At 42.8% G+C, this 11,261-nt stretch overlaps 1 protein-coding gene across 1 annotated transcript in view; it reads left to right on the top strand.

Annotated features, from left to right (window-relative positions):
- Positions 1–208: 208 nt before the first annotated feature.
- SETBP1 (SET binding protein 1) overlaps positions 209–11,261 on the top strand; it is a 508,250-nt gene continuing 497,197 nt past the window's right edge. The window contains exon 1 of the mRNA XM_007943849.1: positions 209–694. Within this exon, the coding sequence (XP_007942040.1) occupies positions 209–694 (486 nt within the window). The remainder of the gene's footprint in view (positions 695–11,261) is intronic.

Genomic DNA, 11,261 nt, shown 5'->3' with positions numbered 1-11,261 from the left:
TCCGGCCTTGCCTAATTAATTATCTCTCTGCTTCTCAGTTGTAGATCTGACCACTTCTGAGCACCTCACCGTGTCTCCATCCCTGGGACTCTGACCCCAGCAGCTGGATCACTTTGTTCTTGGAATTTTGGGCATCCTAACTTTTCACCATCCCTTTCCCCTTTGCCCCTTTCCCCTCCTGAATATTCCTGAAGACTGCAGGATTGCCATGGAGTCCAGGGAAATCTTAAACAGCTCCCGGCAAAGGGGAGGCGAGTCGGAGTTCTTACCAGTGTCCTCTGCCAAGCCCTCGACTGCCCCCACCTGTGCAGGGGAACCTTTGCTCTCTGCTCCAGGAACTGGGAAAGGGATCCCGGTGGGTGGAGAGCGCATGGAGCCAGAGGAGGAGGATGAACTTGGCTCAGGGCGGGATGTGGATTCCAACTCCAATGCAGACAGCGAGAAATGGGTGGCTGGAGATGGTCTGGAAGAGCAGGAATTTTCTATCAAGGAGGCGAACTTCAGTGAGGGGAGTCTGAAGCTGAAGATTCAGACCACAAAGCGGGCCAAAAAGCCCCCAAAGAACCTGGAGAACTATATTTGCCCCCCTGAGATTAAGATCACCATCAAACAGTCCGGAGACCAGAAGCTGTCCCGGGCTGGGAAAAATAGCAAAGCTCCTAAGGAGGAAGAAAGAAGCCACTCCAAAAAGAAGGTAGGAAACCCTGCCTTCCAGGCTTTGTGTTTGTTTTTGCAGTTTTCCTCACAACTTTTTAAGATCTGTTTGCTTATTATTTACTTCTGAATTATGAATATCATTGATAGAATATTTAAGACCTTTTCAAGGTTCTCAGAAGCAATATCTCTGCTATAATCTTGATATAATGCCCAATGTATCACCCCTTCAATCCATCTGAAAATAATAGCTACTAGAAGTGCAATTCTGGAGGAGTTCCTACTTGTTGTACTGTAGCAAATGGCTGGCTTAGCCCCGGCCAAGCAGTAATAATATTTTGAATTTGTTTGCTTTAATATTTGCATCTGTTCTTACTAGGCAAGAGAAGAATGTTAGGAAATTTTGGTCAGAACAGTCAAGAGTAACTTTTGGTTTCAGTTGTTCCTACTGCAAATCTTTCTGAAAGAGGTGTGGCTCACCTGACTAAGCCCAGTGTTCATGGTAATGAAGGCCTTTACAAGCTGAGAATCATCATTCTGAGAGCCAGCGGTGAGCGTTAGAACTGGAGCTGGAGAGAGAAAAGAGGCTGGTAACTGGGCTGAAGCGTTATCTAAAACATCATAGACTTGAAAGATTGGGTTTTGGCTGAACTTGGTTGGTTGTCATTTTCTTTGTAAAAGTCAAACGTGGGCGCAGAAGGTAGCTTTCTAGGTGAAGGATGATGTCAGCAGGTTGGGAGTGAATGGAATTTTGCATCATCGGCAGCTACAGTGACCTTTGCTCCTGGGTAGGGTTTGGCACTCATCTGTGATGGCAGATGACTCCCCTAGTCTAGAAAGTGCTTGTTTCCAATATCATTGGGGGATAGGAATGTTTGTCTTCTTTGATAGAGTTTTAGCGGTCTAGATTGTAGATGTTAATCTGAGTCTCTCTCTCTCTCATTCACATTCGCTCATTTGCTTGGAATCCAGACATGATAGATTAGCTAAAAATGGCATAGATGACTGAGCCTGTGTTGTTTATACCTCAGAGATAGTCAGCAGCATATCTCTTATCAGTAGTTTTTGATGGATTTTGAATAAAATTGCTAGCAATCATGTATTTGTTTGCAACAGGGTTAGTTGTTGTCCTTCCTTATGCTAAGTGTTTTTGTTGGTTTGTTGCATTTAAAACCCAAAGAGTTTGGCTAGAAGAGACTTTCTAAGGTAATAAACTCCTCCTGGTTTTCCCCAGACTGTCCTGATTTTAAAATTGAAAGTCCTGTGTTCAGGGTCCCCTCAGTCCTGGGTGTACCAGGGTAGTTGACCACTTTACTTTAACCTTTTGGAACACAAGGGAACCTTTAGGAACTGGTTGCTTTGTTAGAGTACAGATGTGGTCTCCACTACCTTCATTACAACTCTGCAGTGATTTCTGGGTTCTCTGACCATAGAGTCAAAGGATATCTCTACCTATGTGGAAACTTTTAAGATTTTTACAAGAAAATGCAACAGCTCCAATCAGGCTCCACTTAGAAAGTGAGGCTTTGCTTTGGAGTTGGGTCTCTTGAGCTTTGAAAACGAGTATTTTTGTTTCTGGCCACTGAGATATCTGGTTCTTTGTGTATTGTTGGATTTCTGTGTGGGTAAAGCTTGAAAATTGTAGTAACTGTTTTCCTTCCATGCATACTTCACCTCCCTCCTGCCACCCACTGTCAGGATTTGAAAAGCAGCAGTCTGCAGTGTTGAGTTTACAAACCCAAATTCACTGCCTTAGAAAGAGAGTAATATGTGCTCTTGGTGAGGCACCACTTTTCCTAAAGCCACAAGAATGCCCCCAAATACAGTCTTCTGCATATTGGAATGACCCAGTGTATAATTTTGGAATTTGTGACATGGGGGTGATTTCAAAGCTGCAGTGTGCCATGGACTTCCATTTTCATATCTGAAAATCTCAGGCTGGTCTTTTTGACCTAAAGAGCTAGATGCCCTTGTGGCCCTTATTTGAAAAAGAGATAAAACTGCTCATTTGAATATGGGACTTGCCAAGTAAGCATTTCTAAGCTTCAGCCTTTGGAGGGGGCAGAAAAGAAAGCCAAAAAACCAAACTCACTGTCATCGAGTCAGTTCCGACTCGTAGTGACTCCTGTTGGGGTTCCAAAGCTGTAAATCTTTATGGAAGTGGATTGCCTCATATTCCTCCCACAGAGCAGCTGGTGGGTTTGAACCTCCAACCTTCTGGTTAGCAGCCACATGCCTTACCCACTATGCCACCAGAGCTCTTAGAAAGGAAAGAGGAGAAGGAGGACTGATACGCAGTGTAGACTGCTGCCTTATGCTGGTACCATGATGAGAATACTCTACAAAGTTTTTCTTTTAACTCTTGGGAGCTTGTTTTATATTGTACTTCTTCATCCTGCCTACATATGTTCATTTTTGGAGCTGTTACTTTTGAGAAAATAATTAATAAACTTATCAGTTCTGAGTCTCAGTCATTTGGTAGATGATGAGAACATTCTCTGATCTCCATTGGATTAGAATGGTAACTTTATCACTCTTTAATTTCTGTTGTTTTGAAAACACATGGCTAGGCAAGAAGGGAAGCTTAGGTTGAGGGGTGGAAACTTCACCTGCCATTTGTACTGGTAAGTTCAATGCTATGAAGCTGCAGAATTTACTTATTTATATGGATATGAAGTATGTGATCAGGAACTTGAGAGAGGAAAAAGGATGAAGATGGTATTTTCAACAGATTAGCATCTAAACCTGAAATCATGTCTTTTGGGTCTTTTCATGAGGTGAGTCACTCATTGAAGAAATGCACATTGAGTGGTCTTGGGAATTAGGCCCTATGATAGGAGCCAGGAAGGAGGCAGTATTGGGGTGGTCCTTGAGTTCATGGAAATGCTGTCTTGGGGTAGAGTTTGGCAAACTACGGCCTATGGGCCAAATCCTGTTCTCCTCCTGTTTTTGTGTAATCTGTAAGCCAAGAAGTGCTTTTAGGTTTTTAAAGATTGAAGGAAAAAATAAATCAAAAGAATTATGTTTTGGAATATGTGAAAATGATGTGAAATTCAAATTTCAGGGTTCATAAATAAAGTTTTATTGGAACACAGCCACACCAGTTTGTTCATATTTTGTCAATGCCTGCTTTTGCACCATAAGCACAGACTTGAGTAGTTGTGACAGAGACTGTATGGCTTACAAAGCCTAAATGTTTACCCTCTGGCCTTATTAAAAAATGTTTGCTGACCCTTGACAGAGGCAAAGACAGTTTCAAGGACTTTTTTTATTTTTAATGATTCAACTGCAAAGTTGGAGGCTGGGGGAAATTGGATGTCACATTTTGTGTGTGTATATGTGTGTGTGTGTTTTAGCAGACCAATTAGTTTTGTCCAAGTCATTGCTTGGTAGCCTCAGGCAAAGACAATTTGTATTGGACCCCAAATGGTTTTCTTTTCCGTAAAGAGGAAGCTCTATAGGATGTTGATAGCATCCCTTATGTGTCACAGGCTACTTCCTTTTTAGGTTAGTTAACTCTGTTTTAGCATGGTCTACTAGAGTGAAGTAGTGCACACGAGGCATCCTCAAGAACTTGGTCTGAAATTTCAAACCCAGCACCAACCCTCCAAAGGGTAGGCATGATAGATAGTCAAGGAACCTGGCTACTTTAGTGATGGAATTTCAGAAGGACCCACTGAACATACTGCCTTATTGTCTCAAGGATGATTCCTCTAACTGTTCTCCTTCCATACAAAAGATTTACTGGAAATTAAAATGCTTTCTGGGAGACGGTTTATGAGGAATGGATTTACATGAAGTATGAGAGCAGCATATGACAGGAAGTAGAGGCTGAGAGGAGAGCTCAGAACATATTTCAGAGCCTTAGGACTGTCCTTTGGATAGGTCCTGCTTTGCAGGAGTACTCCAAAAATGTAAAGTTGTTCTTTATCACAGGACCAACACTATTGCACTTTAAACTCAATCATATAAGTGGTTTAATGACTTTGTTGTCAGTTGCCATCGAGTTGGCTGCCTCATGCAGACATTATGTGTTACAGAGGGAAACATTGCCTGGTCTTGCAGCACCTTATGGTCATTGGTATGGTTGAGTCCATTGTTAACAGCTATTATGTAGGGCCTTCCAACTAAGAGATCTCATCTTTCAGGATGATATCAGACAATTTTCTGTTTTGATCCATAAGGTTATAATGGGCTCATTTTCAAAATTAAGTCTCCAGGCCTTTTATCCTAGTTTATTTCAGTCTGGAAGCTCTGTTGAAATTTATCCACCATGAGTAACCCTGCTGTTACTTGAAATACCAGTGGCATTGCTTCAAGCATCTAGCAACACACAAGGTATAACAGTACAACAAATCGATAGACAGGTGGTGGTATACTTCTTTTAATCCCTTTCTAGTTTACCCAATGCAAGCGAAAAGTGAGGATGAGGGTCTAGGTGCAATTTCAGGAGAAACACATGACATGAAGAGTATTGGCAGGGATAGGGTTTTAGGGTGGCTGTCAGCTGGGTAGAGCTTAGCAGCTGATTTCTTTCCAGAGGACCATGGGAATTGGAAGTACTCATGCAGATTCCACAGCCATAGAATGGGGATGTGCTAGATGAGCCCTATACAATGACCCAGGTGAGAGAGATGCAATATGGTGGTCTGACACCAACCGGTTTGTGATTTTTGGATCCAGACTATAGCCTTTTTGAGGCCCAGTTTCCTTATTGGCAAATAGAGATAATAATTTCTACATGATATAGCCCTAGTGGCACAGCAGCTATTAAGTGAAAGATTGGTAGTTCGAACCCGCCCAGGGATTCTGAGGGAGAAAGATCTTCTTCCAAGATTTCTTGGAAGAAAGGGGTTCTGGGAATCTGCTCCTGTGAAGATCACAGCCAAGAAAGCCCCGTGGGGAAGTTGTGCTTTGTAACGGGGGATTGCTGTGAGTAGGAATTGACTTAACAGCCCCCAACAACAGCAGTGATCAATGGAAAATTTTAGGAAAAACTAGATAGATAACTTACAGAGCACATAACTTAATAGCTCTGATTTATTGAGCACCTACTATGTGGCAGGCCCTGTGCTAGCTGTTTTACATGTATTCACCTTTTCTGTTTGTCATTATAACAATGCTTCCAGGCAAATATTGTTGACATACAGATGAGGAAGGTGATGCTTGAAAGGGGTGGGGGCAAGAAAGGATAGAGTTAGCCTTCAAGACCAATTCGTTTGGACTCCACAGCTAATGCTGTATTCTGGTCCTTTAGCCACCACTCTGTAGAAGTAAAGGACTACTGGGAAGTTAAGGCACTAGCACTGGCACGTTTCCTCCACAGCTTTCCACCTTAACAAGTGTGATAGGATTGCATTGTGGCACATATGTTTAATTTCAGTGTTCTAGTGGTGTGGTTGCCTAAGGCATTTGACTGATAAATAGAAGGTTAGTCCTTCAAACCACCAGCCAGTCCTTGGAAGGAAGATTAGCAATCTACTTCTGTAGAGATACCACCTCGAAAACCCAAGGAGGGGTTGCTATGAGTTGCAATCAACTCGACAGCAGTGAGTTTAGGATGTTTGAGGGAGCTTTCAAAGTCTCATGGTTAAAGTCCTATTCTTTTTTCTTTAGTATGCTTATGAATTTTCTTTGCTTTTGACTAAAATACAATTTTTATTTGATTCCCTTGGACTTAATTTTCCCTCCTCACCAACTCCATCAGGAAAACCTGTTTCCTCCAATAGCAGGGACTTCCTCATATTCATCAGGTTCAGCCCTGGTCATAGAAGCATACTCAAGATTCGTTCCTGGCCACCCCACCTAGACTATGGAAGTATTCTTGGATTCTGTTCTGAGCACTTGTCCTGTCTTGGGAAGACCTAGTAGGTCATGCATTTCTTTGCATATTCCTCAAGCAACTTCTGCTTTGTGATAAACACACAAAGTATGGGTAGAATAAAGGTTTTTCAAGTGCTGTTGATGGAAAGTTAGGTTGGCAGCAGATGGCAGAGAGGAATGAATATCAATGAATAAATGGGTTTGGATTAACTTCTTAAGTAGCAGGAGTGCCCGGCAGGGTTTGAACTGGGGAGGGGGAGGTTGTTGAAGTGGGAGAGATAAAAGCAAAGCCTTTAGTAGTGCAGTTGTCGGTGAGAACGGACATCACTAGGGATATCCATTTTTCCCATTGGATGCTCAGAGGCATGCTTCTTCTTTACCCTCCGTGGTTGTAGCAATTTGGTGTAGCGGGTAGGTAAGGAAGTGGCTGTGGGAGGGAAAGTTGGGCAAGGAGTGAGAAGTGGTCTGTTCGCCAAGGATGCAGATTATCTGACCTCTGAATTCTGCACCCCTTGTTGCTGACTGCTCTTCTCTTGTGGGTGACCATAAACAACTGACAGTGAGCCGTTTGGTCCTTGTGGTTCAAGTGTCCTGCCCTTGCCATCATTTTACCTAGTCTACCTCTCATCAGTCCCAGGTGTGTTGTTTGACTGAGGGCCTAGACTGTGCCCTCCAGAGGGTGAGGATATGGTGTCTTTGTTAGCAGTGCTAGCTTTTCCCTTCACCATCACAAGAGGCTGAATTTCTCCTATTGTTTTATTTTATTTTCTCTCTCTATTTATTTATTTATTAAGCAGCACATTACTATTTATTCATTAGAGTGCCTGGAATTCCCCCCCGCCCCCGGAAGAGGTTCTTTCTAGCTATTTTATAGCTAAAGCAGCAGGGAGGGTGATGAATGGCCTTTCCCACAAAGTATTTGTCTCCATAGGGAAACAGGTAACATTTGACATCTTGGGCAGCAGGTATTGAGGGAAGAAATCCTTGGACATGGAGACAGAAGCTGTGGGCATTAGCTCTGCCTCCATTATTAAATGATTTCAGCAAGAATGCTTTACCTCCCAGGGTTTCAGTTTCTACATGTTGAAACAAAACAAAACAACTCACTAAAACAGAATAAAAACAAAAATGCCTTTTGACCTCTGAAGCCTTATTTCTGTTCTAAACACTGGGAACTTTCAGAGCCGTTTGGTTACAGGGGGCAAGTCTTTCCATTCAAGAAACATGAGTTATTATAAACATAGATTTTTGACCTTTCTTAAGACCCACTGTTCCTGCATCAAATTGTTTCCTTTTTGCCCCCAGTGTTAAAAGCCCTAAAATCCTGAGAGGAAGGGTCAGAGTTGAGCTTACAAAGTAGTGAGCCTTACTAAACTTGGGTTGCATGAGAATATTCCGGGAATATTTGGTCTTTCTTCCCCCTCCTTGTATTTTTCTTTTTCCTTCCTGTGTTTGTGATTCTCTGGGAGTATAGAGCACCAGGCTAGTCCTTTCCTCTTGGTTTTGATCTTCTCTTGGTAGTCAGTTTCACTTTGGGCTTCCCTAGGGAACATTCTTTGGTGAACTCCATGCCATTGAAATGAGTCTGGCAGCATAACAAAGCAGGAAAACCATTCTGTTAGGATAGATAATCATTCATTCTATAAGCGCTGTTCTGTCTTGGGAATTCTAATAGGTCACACATTTATTTATTCATCTTCAAATAACATCTTTGTGACCCCTGAAATATGGATAGAAAAAAGGTTTTACATGTACTGTGGGTGGAAAGCTAGGTTGGCATCAGATTGCGGAGAGTAGTGAATGTCACATACATGGAGTTCCTGAGTGGCACAAACTTGAGTGCTCAATTACTAAGGAAAAGGTTGATAATTGGAACCCAGCCAGAGACAAAGTCTGGAGATTTGCTTCTGAAAGGCCACAGCCTTGAAAACCCTTCGGAGTAGTTCTACTTTGCACATATTGTTGTTGTTACATGCTGTCAAGTTGGCCCCGACTCATAGCGACCCCTCCTTGGGTTTCCAAGGCAGTATCACTACGGAAGTAGATTGCCCCATCTTCCTTCTGAGGAACGGCTGGTGGGCTTGAACCGCCAGTCTTCTGGTTAGCAGTCAAATGCCTTAGGCACTATGGTACCAAAGCTCCTTTTGCACATATAGGGTCATCCAAACAAACAAACTCAATGCTGTTGAGTACATCCACTCATAGCAACCCCTCCTTGGGTTTCTGAGGCAGTATCTTTATGGAAGTAGATTGCTCAGTTGTCCTTCTGAGGAGTGGCTGGTGGGTATAAACCACTAGCCTTCTGGTTAGCAGTCAAATGCCATAGGCACTACGCCACCAGAGCTCCATCAGGTGTTGGAATTGACTCCATGGCAACTATCAACAACAAATGCATTTGGATTTTTTCTGTAAATAATAGGAGTGCTTAGGGGATTTTGAACTGGGGAGGAGGAGGTTTGGGGCCTGGGGAACGTGATGGCATTGATGCTGTGCAGAGAAGTTTAAATGGAAAATAGCAGGTGAGGAATACAGGGATCTATTGGAAGAGTCCCTACCTGGTTAGAAGCCAGATTCCATCTCTAGGACTGGGCTTTCTCAGCCTCTGGATTAAGAGAACCTGCCTTAGAACTCCACTGCCTGCTTTGTCTAACTTTAGAGAAGTCACTTAACCTCTGGAAACTGTTTCCTGATTTATGGAAATCAGGGATAATAGCAGCACCTCCTTAGTGGTGTCTTCTGGAGGATTAAACAGTGTGTCTGCTGGGCACTTAGCATAGCACCGCACTCAGTATGTGTTCCTTTCATTCTCACGAGGACATCTGCTTCTTTCTTAGCACTCACAGAACTGGCCTTAGAGGGCACAGCAAAAACATGCAGTCAGACTCTCATACACTGCTGGTGGGACTGTAAAATGGTACAACCATTGTGGAAAGCAGTATGGCGATTCCTTCAAAAGTTGGAATTAGAAATACCATTTGAACCAGCCATTCCATTACTAGGTATATACCCTAAAGAAGTGAGAGCCATGGCAAGAACAGATATATGCACGCCCATGTTCATCACAGCACTATTTACAATAGCCAAAAGATGGAAACAACCTAGATGTCCGTCAACTGAGGAATGGATAACCAAACTATGGTACATACACACAATGGAATACTATACAATGCTAAAGAATAATGTAGAATCTGCAAAACACCACATAACATGGATGAACTTGGAGGACATTATGCTGAGTGAAATAAGTCAATCACAAAAGGACAAATATTGTATTAGTCTGTTATGTAAAAGTTAAGGAAAGGTTTATCTATTGAAGGAAATTTTCTTTGTTGGTTACCAGGGGTGGGAGGGGAGGGGAGGAAACGCTGCTGGATAGATAGAGATAAGTATTGATTTGGGTGAAGAGAAGGGCAATGTACCAAATGTGAGTGACTAATATGGCAGCATTGAGGATGAGAAAGACATAAAGAGGTACATGGGAGGTACAGACAAAAAATATGAACCCTTTTGCATATATAGTACTGAGTTGTCAGTGAAGGCAAACATGGGTATATGGATGGATAGATAGGTGGACAGGCTAAATGATTAGGTATGTCTATGAAATGGGGAGTGTATCCAAGATCATATATAGGGTTGGCAGACAATGGTCCTACAAGTTTATGTGAATGATCAGAATTCCCAGGTGTATAGTAGAGTTGACAAGGGGCAAGGTTGTGGTCACTGCTTGGTCACAGCCAGCTACCCAGAGAGACCGAGTAGTTGAACCTGGGGGCTTGAGACCATAGTCGCAGGGAACATCAAGCTCAATTGGCATAACATACTATACAAATCATTGTTCCACCTCCTACTTTGGCGAGTAGCGACTAGGATCTTAAAAGCTAGCAAGCTGCCATCTAGATGCAACAATGGGTCTGTCCTCGTCAAGAGCAAAGAAGAAAGAAGAAAACCAAAATTCATGAAAACAATTAGTCCTAGTGACTGGTATACCATCTGATCTGCAACTTATATGACTATGAGACCAGAAGAACTAGATGGTGCCCGGCTACCACTGTCATCCACTTGGAAGGGATGTAGGAGATCCTGCATAGAGAGGGAGAACAATGTGGAACAAAACTCAAAATCATTTGGAGGAAAAAAAAAAAGGTGGGGACCAGGTTTGCTGGTCCAATAGAGCCTGGTGGAACCACTGAGACTATGGCCCCTAGCTGCCCTTCAGGTCTGGAATTGAACCCACACCTGTGGTTTCCAGCCAAACAAAGTACAGGCATGTGAGTTAAACATTTACCTCAAGTAGACACATGCCTTGGAGAGAACAATCATGGGAGAAGGAGGGGCTGCTTATGCACAGGGAGACAGTTCAGGGGGCAGGAGAGTATGGAGGGATGGACGCTGGGAAGAGGTAACTATGGGGAGGAAGTGGGAGGGGAGTTGTTGCATTGTGGTAAACAGTGGTCGATGACATGAGACAAAGTATATGTGAACTGTTGTATGGAAAGTGAATTTGCTCTGTAAATCTTCACCCAAATCACAATTAAGAAAAAAAAAAAAAAAAAAAAAAAATGCAGTCAACCGTGGTGTACCTGGGTGGTTGAGTGGCATGGGCGGTATCAGAAGCCATATTTTTTTGGCCAGTCCTGTTTCCCTGTTGCTCATGGCTGTGTTTAATTTTGCTAGTCAGGGGCAGTGTTAGCGTCTTATTTCTGATTCTTGCACAAGTACAAACGGAATATATCACTGATAAGGTTTTTGGTGGTGGTGGGGATTACTATGGAGATTTATTCAGA

Source organism: Orycteropus afer, unplaced genomic scaffold (genome assembly GCF_000298275.1).
Source record: "Orycteropus afer afer isolate SDZICR_OR568_19922 unplaced genomic scaffold, OryAfe1.0 scaffold00113, whole genome shotgun sequence".
In the NCBI taxonomy this organism is placed as follows: domain Eukaryota; kingdom Metazoa; phylum Chordata; class Mammalia; order Tubulidentata; family Orycteropodidae; genus Orycteropus; species Orycteropus afer.
This window is presented reverse-complemented; position numbering and strand designations above follow the sequence as displayed.